The 23750-nt window shown below is 38.3% G+C and overlaps 3 protein-coding genes across 3 annotated transcripts in view; 2 read left to right on the forward strand and 1 right to left on the reverse strand.

The window, feature by feature from the left end:
* Nucleotides 1–23750, reverse strand: part of LOC106084710 (aquaporin) — a 225974-nt gene that overhangs the window by 158900 nt on the left and 43324 nt on the right. The gene's annotated exons all lie outside the window — the stretch shown is intronic.
* On the forward strand, nucleotides 1649–5476 carry LOC106084703 (uncharacterized). Its single transcript, XM_013248580.2, has 3 exons — nucleotides 1649–1802; nucleotides 4541–5125; nucleotides 5189–5476. Exons 1-3 carry the CDS (start codon nucleotides 1702–1704, stop codon nucleotides 5457–5459), a joined length of 957 nt encoding a protein of 318 aa, XP_013104034.2. The 5' UTR covers nucleotides 1649–1701; the 3' UTR covers nucleotides 5460–5476.
* Nucleotides 15705–17584, forward strand: LOC106084695 (uncharacterized). The gene is made up of 3 exons (XM_013248570.2): nucleotides 15705–15913; nucleotides 15974–16576; nucleotides 16632–17584. The coding sequence occupies exons 1-3, from the start codon at nucleotides 15822–15824 to the stop codon at nucleotides 16909–16911; spliced, it is 975 nt and encodes a 324-aa protein (XP_013104024.2). The 5' UTR covers nucleotides 15705–15821; the 3' UTR covers nucleotides 16912–17584.

The following is a 23750-nucleotide window of genomic DNA, read 5'->3' on the forward strand; positions in this document are numbered from 1 at the left end:
ACGTTTTGATATAGCTGCCACATAAACCAATTTGGGATCTTGACTTCTTGAGCCACTAGAGGGCGCAATTCCCATCCGATTTAGCTGAAATATTGCATGACGTATTTTGTTATGACTTCCAACAACTGTATTAAGAATGGTTCAAATCGGTTCATAACCTGATATAGCTGCCATATAAACCGATGTGGGGTCTTGAATTCTTGAGCCACTAGATGTCGCAATTATTATCCGATTTGTCTGAAATTTCGCATGAGATGTTTTGTTATGACTTTCAACAACTGTGCTAAGAATAGTTAAAATCGGCCCATAACCTAATATAGCTGCCATATAAACCGATCTGGGGTCTTGACTTCTTTAGCCTCTACAGGGAGCAATTATTATCCGATTTGGCTGAAATTTTGAATGAGGTGTTTTATTATGACTTCCAACAACTGTGCTAAGTATGTTTCAAATCGACCCATAACCTAATATAGCTGCCATATAAACCGATCTGGGGTCTTGACTTCTTGAACCACTAGAGGACGCAATTATTATCGGATTTGGCTGAAATTTTGCATGAGGTGTTTTATAATGACTTTCAACTTATAATTTAAATCGGTTCATAACCTGATATAGCTGCCATGTAAACCGATCTGGGGTTTTGACTTCTTGAGCCTCTAAAGGGCCCAAGTATTATCCGATTTGTCTGAAATTTTGCATGAGGTGTTTTTTATTATGACTTCCACCAACTGTGTTGAGTATGGTTTAAATCGGTCCATAATCTGATATAGCTGCCATATAAACCGATCTGGGGTCTTGCCTTTTTTAGCCTTTACAGGGCACTATTCTTATCCGATTTGGCTGAAATTTTGCATGAGGTGTTTTGTTATGACTTTCAACAACTGTACTGAGTATGGTTTAAATCGGTCAATAACCTAATATAGCTGCCATATAAACCGATCTGGGGTCTTGACTTCTTGACCCTCTACAGGGAGCAATTCCCATCCGATTAAGCTGAAATATTGCATGACGTATTTTGTTATGACTTCCAACAACTGTGCTAAGAATAATTCAAATCGGCCTATAACCTAATATAGCTGCCATATAAACCGATCAGGGGTCTTGACTTCTTGAGCCACTAGAGGGCGCAATTATTATCCGATTTGGCTGAAATTTTGCATGAGGTGTTTTGTGATGACTTCCAACAACTGTGCTGAGTATGGTTTAAATCGGTCAATAACCTGATATAGAGCTCGACAAATGCAATCCATGGTGGAGGGTATATAAGATTCGGCCCGGCCGAACTTGGCACGCTTTTACTCTTTTGAATCAAATGAAGCATATCTTAAGGATACCGCCGTAAACTATCTACAATTAAACCACCATGACTAATCGTCAAGTCTTCTAAAATTACTCAAGAGCGTGTTGAGCATTCATTCCCTCTGGCAATATCCATTGGTCACGCATTTGGTGTTTCCTACAAAGAAGACAAAACTGCGTTGCAATCACGAAATTGACACAAAGATCTTCATTTATTAATGGATACTTTTTTATTAAAAAAAAAAACAACTCAAAACTGTATTCTCTCAAGCATAAACAAATAAAACCAGAGATGAGTTATTTCTAAAGCCACAGCGAGGGAAACACCATATGATGGACAGACAGACCAATTGGTTTGCAGTTTATAATTCACTCTCAAGCAAGAAACAAAGCAATTGAAATATGAATCTGCTAAAGCCTGTGTTTCGAGGAAATTTTGCAGAACCTTTACGTTTTGGCCATTGTTTGGAGATTTGTGCCAAGGCACAAGAGGGTGGCATTAGGTAAGGAAAATTAAAAAAAAGTAAATAAAAAAGTTATTGAAAAGAAACCGATTCTCTACAAACGAACTCCTACCGTTTTTTATTGTGATGATGCCAATCTGACAAAACAAACTTGTTTTTAACTTTCAAATTTTGTAGACTTCCCAAAAAAGGTGTTTGAAAAAAGTGTCATAGATTTGTGAAAAAAATAATGAATTTCTACAAAACAACTTTTGAAACGTTTAAAAAACATAGGCAGCTTAACTTTAACATTTCAACTTCAATTCACTACATATAGAGTTTCGTTTTCAATTCGGGTTAATCGAATTCGGATCGTTATAATGGACCTGGTGGCGTATGATTTTTTTTATGATTTTTTATACTCTACACCACCACTGCGGTAAAGCGTATAATAACTGTGTGCATTTGTTTGCAAAGCTAAGAAGGAGAAGAGGTGTAGACCCATCGATCATCTTAGTATCACTTCCTGATTCGATTTAGCTATATCCGTCTATCTGTCCATGTACTCTTGTGATATGCAGTTCGCATTTGTTCTCCGATTGTGGGGAAATTTTGAACAAGTCTCTTCTTTGGTCCAAAGAGGAACGCTATTGATTATGGAAAAAATCGGATCAGATTTAGATATAGTTCCTGTATATATCTTTCATCCGATATTGCCTTTGAAGGCCTTAGTCACTTCAATTTTCGTCCGATCTTGACAAAATTGGCATGACTTGTTTAATTTGACGATATCTCAAAAATCGGCTAAGATTTAGATATAGCTTCCATATATATCTTCCGACCGATATGGCTTTTTTTGGCTGTACTAGCCACAATTTTGGTCCGATCTTTACAATATTATACATGACATGTTTTATTTGAACTCCCAATACGTGCTCAAAATTTCTCAAAAATCGGTTCTGGTTTAAATATAGCTCCCATATATATCTGTCATCCGATAAAGATTTTGAAGGCCGTAGACGCTACAATTTTGGTCCGATCTTTACAAAATTTAACACACAATGTTTTATTTGACGTCCCAATACTTACTTACATTAAATGGCTATGACAGAATATTTGTTCCACTAACCGAACGTAGAATAGCGTTCCAAGCGCCTCGAACTTCTGCGCTCATTCTAAAATCTCTGACACCAAATTTCGAGGTGTCTACCACCACTTGATCTTTCCATCGGGCTTTTGGTCTTCCCGGTTTGCGTGTACCACCATGTTTGCCTTCAAAAGACTTCTTTGCTGGAGCGTCTTCATCCATTCTGACAACATGACCTAGCCAAAGCAGCCGTTTTATTTCGATGCGTGTAACTATGCTATCGTCGTCATACAGCTCGTTGTTCATACAACGCCTATATTCTCCATTATCGCAAACTGGTCCATATATTTTACAAAGAATCCTTCTCTCAAATACTCCAAGAACTGCCTCATCTGCTTTCACAAGTACCCATACTTCACAACCACGTAACAGCACGGATAGTATCAGTGTCTTGTATAGTGTAATCTTTGTCTGTCCAGAGGTGGCCTTGTTTCTAAACTGCTTACTTAGTCCAAAGTAGCATGTGTTTGTCAGTATTATTCCTAGCTTAATCTCAAAACTGGTGTCATTCGTTTCGGTTACGCCGGTGCCGAGGTGGATAAAATTGCTGACTATCTCAAAGTTGTGGTTACCAACTTTCTCCATTTTCTTATCTGCTCGGTTGTGCAAGGCTTTTTGGGAGTTGAAACCATTCATTTCGTCTTATCTCCATTTACTGCCTGACCCATTTTCACTGACTCTCTTTCGATTCTTTCAAAGGCTGCAGTTACTACTGCCGGTGACCGACCTATGATATCGATATCGTCGGCATAGGCGAGTAGCGTGTTTTCTCTTGTGATTAGTGTGCCATATCTATTCACATCTGCATCGCGTATAATCTTCTCCCGCAGGATATTAAAGAGATCACACGATAGTCTGTCTCCTTGTCTGTCCAGATTTGGATATACTGCCATTCAGACCGATCTCTCGATTTAAAGTTTTAGGCCTACAAAAGGCGCATTTGTTGTCCGATGTCTCCGAAATTTGGGACAGTGAGTTGTGTTAGGCCCGTTGACATCTTTCTGCAATTTGGCCCAGATCGGTCAAAAATTAGATATAGCTGCCATATAAACCGATCTCTCGATGTAAGGTTTTGGGCCCATAAAAGACATTTATTTTCCGATGTCGGCAAAATTTGAGACTGTGGGTTGTGTTAGGCCTCTCGAAAACTTTCTGCAATTTGGCCCAGATCGGTCCAGATTTGGATATACTGCCAAACAGACCGATCTCTGAATTTAAAGTTTTGGGCCCACAAAAGGCGCATTTATTGTCCGATTTCATCGAAATTTGGGACAGTGAGTTGTGTTAGGCCCTTCAACATCCCTCTTTAATTTGGCCCAGATCGCTTCAGATTTGGATATAGCTGCCACATAGACCCATCTTTCGATTTAAAGTCTTGACCCCATAAAAGGCGTATTTATAATCCGATTTCGCTGAAATTTGACACAATGACTTATGTTAGGCTTTTTGACATCCGTGTCTTATATGGTTTAGATCGGTCTATATTTGGATATGGCTCCAAAAAAGACCAAATTAGGCATTTTTCACCGGATAATAACGAAAGGTGGTTTACATATATACCCGAGGTGTTGGGTGTCCAAAGTTCGGCCAGGCCAAACTTAACGCCTTTTAACTTATTTTTTAATAAAATTACTTTTCCCGATTCTTTCAGATTTTCCTTATCCCTAAGCACCGATGATACCTCAACAACTGAAAACTTTGAAATTGATCTGCTCATAGTCGTTAATTTACAACAAGATCAAATTACTTCCAAAAAATTCCTTAACAACGAATGGCTCGATACAGAATCTGCCAGCCTTGGAACGGCAGATCTTTTCAGGGAATTCAAGATCTACATAATCATGGCTGATGGCAAGTTTCACATCAGTATCAATGGTCAGCCAGTGACCTCCAGCAAATATCATTTGCGTCTATCTCAGCTGAATTTCGTGGAAATCTCTGGCGATCTGGAATATGTAAGACAAATGGATCATCGTAAATATTTCCCCCATCCTTGGCCACCCATCCAAATGCTGGAGGACAGACTGCACTTTAGTGGTGATGTGCCCATGGCTATTAAACCAGGTCATGTTATGGTTGTCTCAGCACAGCTTTTGGGAAATGAATTGGGACGTTTTATAGTTCATTTACGTGATGTCTTCGATATGGATAGGCAAGAGCTGCATTTGAGTGTGCGTTTCGATACGAAAAGTGTAATAAGAACTGCAAAAAACATTCCACATGAAGAGCATTATGAGTAAGTGAAACATGTATGGCAAAGCCCTGGACTTGATAGCTAATTGGCTTTTTCTTATTTCAGCTTTGATATCGAAGATACCGATGGCGCATTCCCTTTCCAAGATTTTTACCAACCTTTCAAATTGGCCTTTGCCTTTTTGGCCAATGAAGTAAAAATTGCCAAGGATGGCATATTCCTGTACTCTTTCTCATTCAGAACACCCAATGTATTGCCCGTTGTGGGAGGCTTAAAAATATTCGGTATTAATGATGTCGTGGTTAAAGTCAATGAGCTGAAACATTTTAAAATGAATCACCTGTGTGAGCACTTTGAATACTCCTCTTTGTTATAGCACTGCACCAAAATAGAACGTAGTTTGTAAATATTGAAAGTGATTGTGGATTTTAATTTATTAAGGCAACCCATGAAGCCGAGTTCGGGGTGCCGCAGAGCGACACCATTTAGTAGAGAAGTTATACTTGGGTGAAAAACCCTCATATTAGTAAGAGAATAACCACCGCTGGAAATGCTTTCCTCTGCGCCACGGTGGCCTCTCAAAGTAGTAGAATCGGAAATAATGCAAATGCAAATTTTGCCCATGAACATTCCACTAAGGAACAGTGCAGTCTGGTTCAAGTTTAAGCTCAATGAGAAGGCGCCTTCTTTTTATAGCCGAGTCCGAACGGCGTGCCACAGTTCGACACCTCTTTGGAGAGAAGTTTTACATGGCATAGTACCTCACAAATGTTGTTTCCGAGGGGAAAAGTAGAAGAATCGGAAATAAAAGAATGCTAAAGTAAAAGATTTGAAAGGATTGCATCAGAGACGATTACTTTCGAAAGGAAAACGTACAAAAGGAGAAGTTCCCAGAGGAAAGAGACTAGGAAATAAAATTCGAGCGGATAGGATCCGAGAGGGAAGAAATTAAAAAGGGCCGGAACGAACCAGATGGATTATTTTGGATGGAAGGGTTGAAACCGAGAGGATAGGATCCGAGAGAGTCCAAGAGAATATGATTCGGAGAGATGGGATCTTAAAGGAGAAAATCCTTGAGAATAGATCAAGAAGGATAGGATTAGCAAATAAAAATTGATTGGATACTCAAGGGCAGGATAGAAGGGAATAGTATCCAAAGAAATCTTAAATTCTGGGAGGATAGATAAGATCCAGAGGATTAGTTGGATTGAAAAGGAATCCGGAAGTATCAGTTTCGAATGATAAAATCTGAATTGATAAAATCCGAAGGAATCCAATTCTAAAGGATATGATCCAAAAGCATAGGATCTGAAAGTGTAGGATCCAAAGTATAGGACCCGAAAGTATACCAACCTAGAGGATGTAATCCCAGGGAATATGATCCGAGAAGATGGGATACGAGAGAAGAAGATCCAATCGGATAGAATTCAAAAAGGAAGGGCTTTGGAGAGATAGAATTCAGGACGATAAGTTTGGATTGGGACGGGATCCAGAATAATAAGATGCAGCAGGATTGGAGAACTGGATTCGATTGGCGATGATCCCAAAGGATATAATCCTTAAAGTTTGGATCCAAAAGGATGGAATCCTAAAGGATAGGATCCGAAAGGATAGGATCCGAAAGGATAGGATCCGAAAGGATAGGATCCGAAAGGATAGGATCCGAAAGGATAGGATCCGAAAGGATAGGATCCGAAAGGATAGGATCCGAAAGGATAGGATCCGAAAGGATAGGATCCGAAAGGATAGGATCCGAAAAGATAGGATCCGAAAGGATAGGATCCGAAAGGATAGGATTCGAAAGGATAGGATCCGAAAGGATAGGATCCGAAAGGATAGTATCCGAAAGGATAGGATCCGAAAGGATAGGATCCGAAAGGATAGGATCCGAAAGGATAGGATCCGAAAGGATAGGATCCGAAAGGATAGGATCCGAAAGGATAGGATCCGAAAGGATAGGATCCGAAAGGATAGGATCCGAAAGGATAGGATCCGAAAGGATAGGATCCGAAAGGATAGGATCCGAAAGGATAGGATCCGAAAGGATAGGATCCGAAAGGATAGGATCCGAAAGGATAGGATACGAAAGGATAGGATCCGAAAGGATAGGATCCGAAAGGATAGGATCCGAAAGGATAGGATCCGAAAGGATAGGATCCGAAAGGATAGGATCCGAAAGGATAGGATCCGAAAGCATAGGAACCGAAAGGACAGGATCCGATAGGATGATGGAAACGATGGAATCCTTAAGAACAATATCCAAACGGAAAGATTGTGAAAGGATAGGTTTCGAAAGGAAGAAGGGAAGAGTATCGAAGGTAATATGATTGAGCAGATGGAATCCGACAGGAGAAGGTTTGAAAGAACAGAATTCCGTGAGGAAGGGGTTTGGAAGGATCCAGGAGAATTGGTTGAATTGGAATGGGATCCGTGAAGATAGGGTCCAGGAGGATTGATAAACATTCACAAGAGAATGGTTCGGAGATAGAGTTCAATGGTAAGAAAAATGTCCCGAGAGGAAAGGATCAGAAAAGATAGAATCCGACTGGATATGCAACGCCAGGGTAGGATTTAAAAGAACTGAATTCTACGATGAAGAAGTCCGAAAGGATAGGATCCAGGAGAATGGATTGAATAGGAATGGGATCCGTGAAGATAGAGTCCAGGAGGATTGACAAACATTCGGGGATAGAGTTCAATGCTAAGAAAAATGTCTCGAGAGGAAATGATGAGGATATGAACCGCAAGGGTAGGATTTAAAAGAACAGAATTCCACGAAGAGGGGGTCTGGAAGGATCCAGGGAAATGGTTTAATTTGAATAGCATCCATAAAGATAGGGTCCAAGAGGTTCAGTAAACATTCACAATGGTAAGAAAAATGTCTCGAGAGGAAAGGATCAGAAAAGAATGGAATCGGACTGGATATGAATCGTCAGGGTAGGATTTAAAAGAACAGAATTCCACGATGAAGGGGTATGGACGGATACGATCCAGTAGAATGGGTTGGATGGGAATGGGATCAATAAAGATAGGAGCCAGAAGGATTGGAAAATATTCATAAGAGAATGATTCGGAGATAGAGTTCAAAATGTTTCGAGAGGAAAGGATCAGAAAGGATTGAATCCGACTGGATATGAATCGCCAGGGTAGGATTTAAAAGAACAGAATTCCACCATGAAGTGGTATGAAAGGATAGGTTCAGTAGAATGGGTTGGATGGGAATGGGATCAGTGAAGATAGGGTCCAGGAGGACTAGTAAACATTCCCAAGAGAATGGTTCGGGCATAGAGTTCAATGGTAAGAAAAATGTCTCGAGAGGAAAGGATCGGGATATGAACCGCCAGGGAAGGATTCTTACAGAAGGTGTCTGTAAGGATCCAGGAGATTGGGTTGAATTGGAATAGGATCCGTAAAGATATGGTCCAAGAGGATCAATAAACATTCACAATGGTAAGAAAAATGTATCGAGAGCAAAGGATCACAAAAGAATGGAATCCGAATGGATATGAATCGCCAGGCTAGGATTTAAAAGAACAGAATTCCACGTAAAGGGGTATGGACGGACACGATCCAATAGAATGGGTTAGATGGGAATGGAATCAATAAAGATAGGAGCCAGGAGGATTGGAAAATATTCATAAGAGAATGGTTCCGAGATGGAATTCAATGGTAAGAAAAATGTGTCGAGAGGAAAGGATCAGAAAGCATAGAATCCAACTAGATATGAACCGCCAGGGTAGGATTAAAAAGAAAAGAATTCCAAGATGAAGGGGAATGGAAGAATAAGAACCAGTAGAATGGGTGGGATGGGAATGGGATCAGTGTAGATAAGATCCAGGAGGATTGGAAAAATCATAAGAGAATGGTTCAGAGATAGAATTCAATGGTAAGTAAAATGCTTTGAGAGGAAAGGCTCTGAAAGGATAGAATCCGACTGAATATAAAACGCCAGGATAGAATTCGAAAACAGTATCCGAGAACAAAAGATCTGAGGGAACGGAATTCGCGAGGGAAGCATCCGAAATGATGGGATCGAGAGGAAAAAATCCGACAGGATATTATTCGAAAGACTTGAATCCTGGAGGACAGGCTTCAGATGAGATAGTTTCGAAGGGTATAGGATCTGGGGGATTGTACCTAATGAGGTGGATTCTCAGAAGATTAGATACCAGAGCCATTTGCTCCAAAATGATTAAAGCCGGGAGGACAATGCTACCTGACATTGTCCTCCCGGCTTTTTAGGACTCTAAAGAATAAGATTCTATAGGAAAATATCCTAGAAAAAATAATCTAAAAGGCGAAAGTTCGAGAAGGTAGGATCCAGAAGAATGGGACCCAAAATGATTGGATCCGAAGAGATAGGATCTAAATGATACCATCCCATTGGAAACGATCCGAGAGGAAATCATCTAAGAACAAAATTCGAAAGGGTAGGTTCCAGAAGAATGGGACCCGAAAGTATGGGATCCAGAAGGGTGGGATCCAAAATGATGGGTTGGATGGGAGTGGAATCATTGAAGATAGGATTCAAATGTGGAAAACATTCATAAGAGTATGGTTCGAAGATAGAACTCAATGGTAAGAAAAATGTCTCGAGAGAAAAGGCTCTGAAATGATAGAATCTGATTGGATATAAAACGCCAGGATAGGATTCGAGAGAGTAGTGTCCAAAAGCATAAGATCCGAGTGACAAAATTTGCTAGGTTTACATCCAAAAGTATGGACTTCGGAGGAAAAAATCCAAGACGATAGGATTCGTAAGAGAAGGATACTGAAGGATAGGTTTCAGATAAGATAGTTTCGAAGGTTATTGGATCCGAGGGAATTGGATTCAATGGGGTGGATTCTCAAAGGATTGGATAACAGGGGGTTTGAATCCAACATGTTTGGAGCCTGGAGAAAAAGGTTCGGTAGGGTAGCATTCTAAAGAATAAGATCTTATAGGAAATGATACGAGAGAAAATAATCCAAAAGGACAATGTTCAAGAAGGTAGGATACAGTAGGATGGGACCCACGATAATTGATGATCTGGGAGGTGAGGATATAAAAGATACGAACAAAATTCGAGAGAGTAGGTTACAGAAGGTTTTGCGAAAGGTTTTGTTCCGAAAGAATTGGATCCGAGAGGTTTTGATCCAAGAGGTTTGGATCGGACAGGATTGGAGCCGAGAGAATTGGATCCGCGAGGATTGCATCCAAAAGAATAGGTTCCGAGAGGATTTGATTCATGAGAAAAGAACACCAGAAGTGTGGTGTTCGAAAAGATAGGTGGCCTAGGTTCCAGAAAGACGAGATCCAAAAGGATGGGATACAAAAAGATTGAATCCGAAAGCTTTTTGATCAAAGGTTTGGATCCGACAGAATTGGATCCGAAAGGATTGGATTCGAAAGGATAGGATCCGACAGGATTGAGTCTGACAAGATTGGATCCGACAGGATTGGAAGAGGATGGGTTAGATTGAGATGGCACCCCGACGGAGTTGAAACTTTTCACAGATTCTTTTTTTGTCCACAAGCAGGTTAAGTTCGAAGATGGGCTATATCCGACTATATTTTGTTATAGCCCTCATATAGACCGGTCCGCCGATTTAGGGTCTTAGGCCAATAAAAGCCACATTTATTGTCCGATTTTGCTGAAATTTGGGACAGTGAATTGTGTTAGACCTTTCGACATCCTTCTTCAATTTGGCCCAGATCGATCCAGATTTGGATATAGCTGCCATATAGACCGATCTTTCGATTTCTTTAAACCATGGAACGTATTGCGGACACCATGATAAAGAGTATGACATCCAGCGAACTGCTCAAATACAAAGAGCATGCCTATGTCAAGAGAAGGTCGTTGGAGACTGTCCTGCACGAGTTTGTGCATAAAAAAAAGAATAATCCTTCGATGCCAAAACGTACACCCTGGCGATATGCATTGATATCGAGGGGGCTTTTAACAATGTGCGGACCGACACACCGATCCAATCCTTAGACCAGTACCGGGTGAACCCGGTCCTTAGAGACTGGATAAACCATATGCTAAGGAACAGGTGGATAAATTGTGTGTCCCATGGCACAAATATAAGGAAGAAAGTGGCACAAGGCACGCCACACTGGGCATTTTATCTCTACTCCTATGGGTGACCACCATAAATGACCTATTACGGAACCTGACTGAGGAGGGATTTGAATCCGTCTACGCAGACGATGTTATAATACTTCTAATGGGTAAGGATCCGAACGAGCTGTGCAGAAGGGCCGAAGGGGTCTTGCATATGGTATATGACTGGGATAGACCCAGAAGTCTCAATGTTAACCCAGAGTATACTGAAATATGCCAGTTCACGAGGAAGACGAAGGTGGGCCAATTTAACGCACATCGTTTCCTCAATAAGACGATTTCGATATCTGACAAGGTCAAATATTTAGGTGTGTTCTTGGACAGGAATCTGAATTGGAAGTGTCACATTCAGGAGCGTACGGAGAAGGCTCACAGATGTTGGACACTATGTAGTAGGCTCGAAATGGGGCCTGAATCCGAGGATAGTCAACTGGCTCTACAGAGCGTGTTTAGACCAAAATCTACATACGCCTCAGTAGTTTGGTGGAATGCTATGGAGAAAAGTGCGATATAAGGACCATACAACAGGTTCAGAGAACATGTTGTCTTGGCGGAGTGATGAGGACCACGCCCACTAGGGCACTAGAGACTATTCTAGATATCCGACCCATTGACATACAGATTAAGTGTGAGGCAGCCACTGCTGCTATGAGACTTAAGGCAATGGGAGAATGAATTGAGGATGGGAGCAGTTTATACCATGGCGGTATAATCGAGGCGACGATAGGAAACCTTGAAGGAAGGGAAGAGATTTCCGATCGGATACTTGAAATGAACCTTGAAGTCGAGTGCAAGGCACTGCTGCCATCGGCACAGTCTTGGATTGACGGAACCCTAGTATTGTCATCTGGAAGATCATGTTACACGCATGGATCAAAGCTAGAGGACGGAGTGGGCGTGGGGGTTTACATTGAGAACCCAGGGACTGGGACAGGGAATGTGTGAAGTGGTGTGGTGCTAACGCGAGGACGTCGATTGTGAACATCTTTACCAACACTAAAATTGCCATAAGGGCAATAACAACCAGGGCGGTAAGGTCACGAACCGTCTTGCAGTGTAAGAAGGAGATTAACGCCTTCTCTGAGGATGGGAAAATCCGCATCGTTTGGGTGCCGGGTCATAAAGGAGTAAGGGGAATGAAAGGACAGAAGATTTGGCGGTGTTTTTTTTGGTGTTTTTGTTCAATTTTGAAAAATATTTTACTTTCCCTATAGTTTCGATAGTGTGATAGACATTTTGCCAGCTCTATAGCAAACCCGATCACCAACAGCCATATGGTGGTATTTTTACCGCATATGTCAACTTGAAGAATAAGATCAATTATTGTACCGGTTAGTTACCACGAACATTAGTTTTTCTACGAAAAACCACCCCTTGTAGTAGTACACAGGGACCTCTTATCAAAAGCTAGAACCTCAAGTATGATCGACGCTAGACCACAGTGTGCGGGATGTCGATATCGACTCACTAACCGTCCCCTTTATTATGTGAGGTGGATGGACGGACATGGCTATAACGTTTGTATGCATATACCCTATGGAGATTTAAAACAACATTTGGAGGTGTTCCGAATGGTAAGACAAACTATATCCCCATCCTATGCGGGATAGTATAAAAACGTTTGTTGAAACTCTACAGGGCAGCTTTTGATTTCTCAGACAAAAGTTCTCCACTTAACAAAGGCGCGAATTTCCACACAGAATAATTATCCATACTGCCTTACATTTACCCACAATTTTTGGTAAATATTTAATTTTTTATACCCACCACCGAAGGATGTGGGTATATTCATTTTGTCATTCCGTTTGCAACACATCGAAATATCGTTTCCGACTCTATAAAGTATAGATATTTTTGATCAACATAAAAATCTAAGACGATCTAAATATGTCCGTCCATCTGTCTGATGAAATCACGCTACAGTCTTTAAAAATAGAGACATTGAGCTGAAACTTAGCACAAATCCTTTTTTGTCCATAAGCAGGTTAAGTTCGAAGGTAGGCTGTATCGGACTAAATCTTGATATAGCCCCCATATAGACTGATCGGCCGATTTAGGGTCTTAGGCCCATAAAAGCCACACTTATTATCCGATTTCCCTGGAAATTTGGGACAGTGAGTTATGTTAGGCCCTTCGACATCCTTCGTTAATTTGGCCAAGATCGGTTAAGATTTGGATATAGCTGCCATATAGACCGAAACTCCGATTTAGGGTTTTTGGCCCACAAAAGCCACATTTATTATCCGATTTTGCTGAAATTTTGCGACAGTGAGTTGTGTTAGGCCCTTCGACATCCTTCTTCAATTTGGCCCAGATCGGTCCAGAGTTGGATATAGCTGCCATATAGACCGATCTTTCGATTTAAGGTCTTGGGCCCATAAAAGGCCCATTTATTGTCCGATTTCACCAAAATTTGGGACAGTGAGTTGTGTTAGGCCCTTCGACATCCCTCTTCAATTTAGCCCAGATCGGTCCAGATCTGGATATAGCTGCCATATATACCGATCCTCCAATTTAGGGTCTTAGGCCCATAAAAGTGACATTTATAATCCGATTTCCCTGGAAATTTTGAACTCTGAGTTATGTTAGGCCCTTCGACATCCTTCGTCAATTTGGCCCAGATCGGTCCAGAGTTGGATATAGCTGCCATATAGACCGATCTTTCGATTTAGGGTCTTAGGTCCATAAAAGTCACATTTATTATCCGATTTCACTGAAATTTGGAACAGTGAGTTGTGTTAGGCCTTTCGACATCTTTCGTCAATTTGGCATAGATTGGTCCAGATTTGGATATAGCTGCCATACAGACCTATCGGCCGATTTAGGGTCTTAGACCCATTAAAGCCACATTTATTATCCGATTTTGCTGAAATTTGGCACAGTGAGTTGTGTTAGGCCTTTTGACATCCTTCGTTAATTTGGCCAAGATCGGTTAAGATTTGGATATAGCTGCCATATAGACCGATCCTCCGATTTAGGGTTTTTGGCCCACAAAAGCCACATTTATTATCCAATTTCACTGAAATTTGGAACAGTGAGTTTCGTTAGGCCCCTCGACATCCTTCGTTAATTTGGCCCAGATCGGTCCAGATTTGGATATAGCTGCCATATATACCGATCCTCCAATTTAGGGTCTTAGGCCCACATTTATTATCCAATTTTGCTGAAATTTGGGACAGTGAGTTGCGTTAGGCCCTTCGACATCCTTCGTTAATTTGGCCAAGATCGGTTATGATTTGGATATAGCCCCCATATAGACCGATCTCTCCATTTGAGGTCTTGGACCCATAAAAGGCGCATTTATTGTCCGATGTCACCGAAATTTGGGACAGTGAGTTAAGTTAAGCCTCTTAAAATATTTCTGCAATATGGCACAGATCGGTCTAGATTTGGATATAGCTGCTATATAGACCGATATCTCGGTTTTAGGTTTTGGGGCCAAAAAAGGCGCATTTATTATCCGATTTTGCTGAAATTGGGGACAGTGAGTTGTCTTAAGCTCTTCAATATCTTTCTTCAATTTGGTCCTGATCGGATCAGATATGGATATAGCTGCCACATAGACCGATCCTCCGATTTAGGGTTTTTGGCCCACAAAAGCCACATTTATTATCCGATTTTACTGATTTCTTCTTCCAATTTGGTACTGATCGGATCAGATTTGGATATAGCTGCCATATAGACCGATTACTCAATTTAAGGTTTTGCGCCCATAAAAGACGCATTTATTGTCCGATTTCGCCGAAATTTGGGACAGTGCTTTGTGTTAGGCTCTTCGACATTTTTCTGCAATTTGGTCTAGATCGGTCCAGATTTGGATATAGCTGTCATGCAGACCGATATCTCGATTTAAAGTCTTGGCCCCATAAAAAAGGCGCATTTATAACCCGATTTCGCTGCAATTTGACACAGTGACTTATCTTTGGCTTTTCGACATCCATGTCGTATATGGTTCAGATCGGTCTATTTTTATTTATAGCTACTGTACTTATTAGCATTTGGTCCAAATCGGAATATATTTCGTTATAACTGCTATGGGACATAAGGTATGAAATTGTCACCGAATTTTGATGAAAGGTGGTTAACATATATACCCGAGGTGGTGGGTATCCAAAATTCGGCCTGACCGAACTTAACGCCTTTCGACTTGTTTAACTTCGAACCGCTTTTTTGTTTTGTGCCCTACATTTGACTTCAGAACAAGTTGTTTTCCTTTCTTCATACACTTTTTGCAGCAAATTTGAATGAATTCAGTTCCGCAGTATAATTTTTTTTATCGATTGGGGGGTTTTTTCCCAGAAGAATGTGCCATAAAGTGCGAACGGCGTTTCGGTTCTTTTGTTTGCACATGAACAAACACACACACACAACCATCGCCATATGCCAGCAGAGTCTACCTCCACATCTTGACTCTCATTCTCAAGAGAACATTGAGTCAAACGATGGGATGCATGAGTCAAGACTTGTGAGTTTTGTTTAGCTTAACACCGAGTTTAGCCTCACATCAGCCATTGAGTGAAGAAGACTGACGAATAGAGGAATTCATATTTTTAGAAATATCTGCAGTTTGTAAAGACGACAAAAGCGTGGCGGATGTTTTTTTTTTTTTATCACACTCTAAATTGACTATGTCGGCGATATACCAAGGCAATCTGTTGGAACATTTACAATTTGGTCGATTATTAGAAGTTGGCGCCAAGGCTTTGGACCAGGGCTCATGGTGAGTCAACAAGAGAAGCTTCCTAATGGTTTTTCTCTATATTTTCAAGTGTCTATACAGGTTCAGCATATCCTTGGCCTCGTCCAGTTTCAATGAGGGTGACCCATCGGTCGACATTGGCTTGCGTCTGTCTGTCTATCTGAATGAAAATCTTGTGGTCTTCAAACAGCAAAGCCATGGGGAATGGCTAAAGGCAATGAGTCAGGAGTACCCCACCGCTCTATTTCGTCAGAATTTCAAAATTACTTTTGTCATGGATGAGAAACAATTTCACATTGGTGTTAATGAGTTCAAACTGGGATCAGCAAATTATGTTTTGGGCATGCGACCATTGAGGCACATCAAAATCACCGGTGACTTATTGGCGGTACAGCAGATTAGTCATAGAAAATATTTTCCCCTACCCTGGCCCCAGGTGCAATTTGCTGAGGATCATTTGGACTTTAGTCATGATGTGCCCGAATCTTTTACAGCCGGCCATGTTATGGTGGTCACCATGAAGTTGTTGGGCAAGCTGAAGGGTCGTTTTCATATGCATTTTCGTAATGCCCGCAACTACAAACGCCAGGAGGTGCACATCAGTGTGCGTTTTGATAGCAAGCAGATTGTAAGAACCTCCAAATTACCAGCCAAAGATAAGCAACAGCAAAATGATAAATTGGAGTAAGTCCACGATTTGGCATACGTTTGACTGATGTTTGATATTCGAAATTTTTAGATATGGCCCTGAAGAAGCCCATGGCATATTTCCCTTTGACCTTTACCCCATGTCCTTCAAATTGGCATTTGCCTTCACCGAGTCTTCACTGAAGATGGCCAAGGATGGTGTTTATGTGTTTGATTATCGCTATAGAACACCAAATGTTTTAGCGCAACTTTCAAGTTTTACCGTACTTGGCGTGCAGGGCATGATGGTGAAGGTCTTAAGCATCGATCACATACGCATGGATGACCCACTGTGTGAAGAATTTGAAAGATATTCGGATATGGATATATAGGGGAAAGAGTTGCCATATTGCTGATATTTGAAAAAAAATCGCAAGCAATACAAAAAAGTTCAACCGATCCCCCACCCATAGATTAGCCAATTAATTTTGAAGATATGGCAATACTAAAGTGTAGCTGTGAGTGTTGCCATATTAATCTAATTTATAATCTTCAAACACATACAATACGTAAGGATACAGTGTTTCAATTACGCCTTTTGGATGCCAGATGTCGTTAGTGCAAATAGGCCCCATCTTTCAGTTATGTTTTAGTTACAAAAAGAGGTCAAAAGATGTCGTTGGTTAAAATTTTGATATTCTAAGTGTAATTTTGCATCTGGGAGACTTAAAATAAATATATTTATCCATTAAATTAATCCGCACATACAATGGGCTAATATATGTAGATTATGTGAAAGTGGTTCCATCCCACTGTATACCATGCCATCTATGCGTTCAAAATGGTCCCTAATCGACCTTTTCCAATGCCGTGTCTTTTCGTATTGCATGTTTTTGATAATATCCATTAACTCAGTCTTGTCGTTGCCTGGAATTATATAATGGATTTTTTTTGCCGGGCACACCCTAATATACATGTATATATAGAATATTAAGTAGACACAAACATAGAATAAGATTTTATATAGATTGTTTATATAAATACACAAGACTTAAGTACATATAACTGATTGTTCATGTGGCTCTCGCTCTCCCTCTCTCTCTCGCTTAGTGGCATGTGCGCCAAAACGGTTAAATCGATCTTCTTGAAATTTTCATGTTGCCTTATTGAAGGTTTCTAAAAGCTTACAAAACATTTTTTAAATTTGTGTTAGAATAAAATTTTTTAGAAATTTTATCTTAAAACAAATTGTTATCGAAAATTTGATTAAAGAAAAAATCTTATCGAAAATTTTATTTAAGAAAAAATCTTATTGAAAATTTTACTTAAGCCAGGATGTTATCGAAAAGTTTTTTTTTAAATATCGAAATTTTGATTTGGAATATTTTGATTTATGAAAAATGTTATCGAAAATTTGATTTAAGAAAAAATGTTATCGAAAATTTTACTTAAGCCAGGATGTTATCGAAAAGTTTTTTTTTTAATATTTCAAGGAAATTTTGTGTTTAGAGAAAAATAAATTAAAAATTGTTTCCTTTTAAGAAAATTTCATTGTAATATTGCCTATAAAAAGAAAATTAATGATATTTTGCGTCTGGAGAAAATGTTATCGACATTTTTTCTTTAGAGAAAATTTTATCGAAATTTTGACTTGACCGAGAAAACTTTATCGAAATATTTTCCTTGAGCAATATTTCATTGGAATTTTGTCACTAGTAAAAATGTCAACAAACTATTGTGCTTAGAAAAAAATTTATCGAAATTATGCCTTTAGAGGTATTTTTTAGAATTTTTGTTTCCTAAAAAATATTTAACCAAATTACTTTTATCGAAATTTTATATTCGGAGAAAATTGTTATCGAAATTTTGTCTATAAAGAAAACTTTATCGAAATTTTTTCCCTATCAAAATTTTGTCCCCAGAGAAAATTTCATCAAATTATTGTCCTTAGAAAAAATTTTATCGAAATTTTGTCTTTAGAAAAAATTTTAAAGAATTTATTCTTCCTAATAGAGTCTTTGCAAAATATTTCATCGTTATATTGTCTTTAGAGAAAATTATCGATGCAATATCTCGAAATCGAATATCGGTCACCATAGAAAATTTCATCAAACTATTGTGCTTTCAAAAAATTTTTTCGAAATTATGCCTTTAGAGAAAATTTTATATAATTTTTGTTTCTTAAAGAATATTTCACCAATTTTTTTTTTGTTATCGACATTTTGTATTCAGAGATTGCTATCGAAATTTTGTCTATCAAAAAACTTTATCGAAAAATTTTCCCTACAGAATGTGTTATCGGAATTCTTTCACCAGAGAAATTTCATCAAATTATTGTCCTTAGAAAAATTTTATAGAAATTTTGTTTTAAGAGAAAATTTTTAAAAATTTTTCTTAAAGAATATTTCTACCAAATATTGTTTGTTATAGAAATTTTGTACTCAGAGAATATAGTTATCGAAATTTTGTCTATAAAAAACTATCGAAATTTTTTTCCCATAGAATGCGCTATCGAAATTTCAACAGGGAAAATTTCATCAATCTAATGTCCTTAGAAAAAAATTTATCGAAACTTTGTCTTTAGAGAAAATTTTATCCAAAACTTTGGCTTTGGAGAAAATTTTAAAGGATTTTTTATTCCCAATTGTGTCTTTGCAAAAAATTTCATCGTTATATTGTCTTTAGAGAAAATTATCGATATATTATCATTGGAATATCTCGAAATCGAATATCGGTCGTCAGAGAAAATTTCTTCAAACTATTGTACTTAGAAGAAATTTTATCGAAATTTTGTCTTTAGAGATAAATTTTTCTCCAAAGATATATTTTCGATAAATTTGTTTCTAAAAACTTATATAAAATTATCGATATTTTGTCTTTCGAGAAAACGCTATCGAAATTTAGGAAATTTATCGATATTTTATGGATATTTCTTTTTGGAGAAAATGGTACCGTTATTTTGTCTTTAGAACATCTGTTATCAATGTTTAGAGAAAATTTCATTGAAATTTTGTCTTTTTTATAGTAAAATTTTATCGAAAATTTGTCTTTGGAGAAAATTTCATTAAAATGTTATCTCTAAAGAAAACTTCATTGAAATGTAGTCTAAGAAAATTTCATTGAAATTTTGCTTTTAGAGAAAATTTCCATGAAATTTTGTCTTTAGAGAAAATTTCATTAAAATGCCGTCTTAGCGACATCTACATTACAAACAGCCTGACTAAGTATTTAACCTTTTTAGTACAGACCTCAACCAAGCAGCAAATGGCTAATTCTAAATGTGTACAATTGGAAACACCCTGTTCAATGATGCGCAATGGTACAGGACGACACAAATGATTGCAAATTGTATTAATCCAGTTAGCCAACGTAATAACGTAACATCGATAAGATCTATCGGGATAATATGCGAATCAAATGAATGGTCTTTGGAGGTAGGTTTTGAATTTCTTTGCCGTAGTTGTAGACAAGTGTTTGGGGGACGTTCCCTTATCGGACAAGTCTTTGGGTGTCCGAATCTGATATTAATATTTAGGGCCAAGGGACTAAAGGCCGGGAATTTCCCATGAACATTTCATGTCAAATAGTGCTGTCAAATTAAATTTCAAGCTCAATGGCAAGTTGCCTTTTATTATATTCTATTATGGTTCGAATCGGACCATAACTTAGTACAGCTCCAAAAGCATAGCAATTATTTTCTTTTTTCCTTTGTTGGCCTAAAAAGAGATACCGGAAAAAAACTTTACAAATGTGATCCATGGTGGAGGGTATGAAAGATTCGGCCCGGCCGAACTTAGCACGCTTTTACTTGCTTTTATACGGAACCAAGCAGTCCAAACGTCTATCGGACATTGTCTTCTAACTCTTCTATAAGACAATTTGAATTTTTTCACTGATATGGCATATCTGCTGACGTGTCTTACTGATTTGCTGTTATAAAATTTGATTGTCGACGAATTCACTAACCATGTCCACGAACAAGTCAGCACTTTTTTTATTGAGAAATCTAAAATTGTATTTATTTTTTTCTTCAAAAAACAGACGCTCTCTAAAGGACATCGTAACAGCCTGTTACTTAAATTGTCATGAGACATGTTCATTCACAATGTCGCTTAAAATGTCATGCATGATTTTTGCGATAACTACTTATATGAAAATGTCATCAACCATTTGTATGGGCTGTCGGCTATTTGTCTTTAACGATTTACATGGTCATGCACCCTTCTTTTAAGACGTCTTGGCGACGCAGCCTGCTGGGAAAACACATACAAACAAAAAATATTTTTGCCGCGCATTGAGAAAACGGGCCTTAATATAAGCACACAGCCCTATAATCTTCACTAATGATTCATACGCCAAAGATTTTATGCTACATCCCTTTTTGTCTCGACACAGGATTGGTGGTAATAAAAATCCTTTTTTTATATAGAAAAAAATTTGCGTAATACGATTTCCCCCCGTCTGTTTATTCTACTGTAGGTCAACCAACTTTCATTAAAAAAAAAACCCTCAACTGATCACATTCAACAGCAAATCATTCAAATTGAATTGAAAATTACAAAAAAAAACTATTGAAGAATGACCATAAAAAGTCCCTAACAACAACAAATACAATAACTATGTACGTACACACTTAAGAGACATGGCAAACAAATCGTGTCAAAATAAAAGCAATCCAGCCGGCCAGCCAACCAACCGACCAACATAAAAAACCGGAATCAAACAAAATACTCGAAATAGCAACAACATCAAAAGCTACAGCAACATGCAAACATACCTCCATACACCATAATAATGCACGACGAAGCCGGCAGCGACGTCCAGCATACATTGTTGTAAAAGCAGAGCTACTAGGGCAGAAAAGCATACATCATTACTACTAACTCGTTGTCACAAAAAAAGGAGTGTAAGTGCACAAACACAATGAAAGTTGTAGAAAGATTCCCAGAAGACAAAAAATACCGGTGAACGTTGGCAGAGGGAGAGTTGGAAATTTCTCTCTTGTTGTTTGGAGGCTGTCGCTGTTGACTGTAATAACACAGCAGCAAACAGCACATATGACACTATCGTATCTCCCCCTCTAAAAAAAATTATACACAAAAAACTACTTTACATGTTGTGCTGGCTGGATGAATTCGTTGTTGTTCGTGATACAACAACAACAAAGACAACACTTATAAACGCATTCACTCATGCAAACCAAAGGGTTGCCTACCTATTTCTTAAAACACAAAAAAAAACTCACTGGGAGAGCACTGAGCGAGCATGGCAAAAACATAATACGTAAAAAATATAAACACAAGAACATGGTTGCCATTTTAACTAACTAAAAATGAATGAAGTAAAATTTCACCAGCTGATGATAATCAAAATTGTTTAAAATTTTTTAATCATAAAAACCAGGGGCTGCTGATTCGAAGTCTTGGGTTGAAAAATTTTATAGAGTCGGAGTCGAAAAAATTACTCGACTCCGAACAATGGTTCAACAAAAAAAATCATTAAAATTTTGTCTTTAGAAAAAAATTATTTGAAATCTTGACTTTAGAAAAATATCATTAACATTTTATCATTGAAATTTAAGCTCTAGAAAAATTTCATTGAAATATTTTCTTAATAAAAAAATTCTTGAAATATTGTCTATAGACAAATTTTCATTGAAATTTTGTCTATAGAAAAAAATTTCATTGAAAAATTTAATTAAAATTTCGTCTTTAGGAAAATTTTCATTGAAATTTTGTCTATAGAAAAAAATTTCATTGAAATTTCGTCTTTAGGAAAAATTTCATTGAAATTTTGTCTATAGGAAAAATTTCATTGAAATTTTGTCTATAGGAAAAATTTCATTGAAATTTTGTCTATAGGAAAAATTTCATTAAAATTTTGTTTATAGGAAAAATTTCATTGAAATTTTGTCTATAGAAAAAATTTCATTGAAATTTTGTCGTTAGAAACAATTTCATTGTTTATAAATAAATTTCTTTTAAATTTTTCTTTCAGAAAAAATTTTGTCTTTTGAAAAAGTTTTGTTAAAATTTTGTGAATCCTGAGATTTACTCAGCTGGACGTGAGGCTTGCCATCACGACACTAGTCTCATCTGTACATAAATTCCGATATAAGACAGGACTAGTATGCCAAGGATAAACTTAACGAGCGCCTTGAGAGAACATAGGAATGCTGCCCGCACGTAACGTTAATATCGTTTTAGTGGGAAAGTTCAGCTTCCACAAAGGATTATCCAGTAATGGATTGAGGCTAATAGACTTTGCCGCAGCACAAACCATAAATTGATCACGTTATGATATAAAAGAACATTAATCCAAGGTGTTGTCGCACTATCGACCCAACGAGCTGTTGAGACGACAGGTAGCTGTCGGTTTCCGAAAGTGGCGTCGACAAGGATATCATACAACCAATACCTGATTACGGTACAGAATGTGGACCGCCTACTTGAAATAAGGTTAGCCTAGCAGTAACTCGGCTGAAGCAAAACAAGACAGTAAAAGCTTATGGGTTGCCAGCTGAACTATTTAAGACCGAAAGTGAAATGCTGACGAAGCCAATACATCAAAAATCTCAGCAAACTTTGTCCCATGCACCAAAAAGGCGGCAAGACTACTCTCTTGTGTCACGCCCAGAGGATTACAAAAACGAGGGCGACCCCTATGTAGCTGGCGGTATTTGTATAAAAAATAAATCTATTGTGAATGAAAATTCGTGAGCTAGCTGAAGTCACAGGCATTGCTTCAGAACGCATCATTTTTGCTTCTAAACTTTAAAAAAATGGTTCGGACTAAAAATTAGCAGATCGGTCTATATGGTAGCTATATGTAAATATGGTCCGATATACACCATATTCGGGTCGAATGTCGAGGCCCCTAGTGCAACTGACTATTTAAAATGTTAGCAAAATCCGAGAACAAAGGATCCTTTTATGATCTTTAGACCCTAAAGCTGAAGATCGGTGTCTATGGCAGCTATATGTATATAAATATAGCCCTATCTGGAAAATATTCGTGACAGATGTTGAAAGTCTTGCTACAACTCACTGTTTCAAATTTTGGACAAAGTCGGGTAAAAAATGCGGCTGTTATAGGCCTAAAACCTAAAATATGCTTAAATGGGAGCTATATCCAAATATGTTGCGATCTAATAGACCATTTTTGGTTCGGATATCAGCGGGCCTAAAGTGTTGCAAACGAAATGACTGAATGAATTTACCCCCCATCCTAT

Source organism: Stomoxys calcitrans, chromosome 2 (genome assembly GCF_963082655.1).
Source record: "Stomoxys calcitrans chromosome 2, idStoCalc2.1, whole genome shotgun sequence".
Taxonomy (NCBI): domain Eukaryota; kingdom Metazoa; phylum Arthropoda; class Insecta; order Diptera; family Muscidae; genus Stomoxys; species Stomoxys calcitrans.

Coding starts and splice junctions, on each gene's coding strand:
- LOC106084703 (XM_013248580.2), top strand. CDS start 1,702: ATGAATCTGCTAAAGCCTGTGTTTCGAGGAAATTTTGCAGAACCTTTA. Junction 1,803..4,540: donor GCACAAGAGGGTGGCATTAG/GTAAGGAAAATT, acceptor CGATTCTTTCAG/ATTTTCCTTATCCCTAAGCA. Junction 5,126..5,188: donor CCACATGAAGAGCATTATGA/GTAAGTGAAACA, acceptor TTCTTATTTCAG/CTTTGATATCGAAGATACCG.
- LOC106084695 (XM_013248570.2), top strand. CDS start 15,822: ATGTCGGCGATATACCAAGGCAATCTGTTGGAACATTTACAATTTGGT. Junction 15,914..15,973: donor GCTTTGGACCAGGGCTCATG/GTGAGTCAACAA, acceptor GTGTCTATACAG/GTTCAGCATATCCTTGGCCT. Junction 16,577..16,631: donor CAGCAAAATGATAAATTGGA/GTAAGTCCACGA, acceptor CGAAATTTTTAG/ATATGGCCCTGAAGAAGCCC.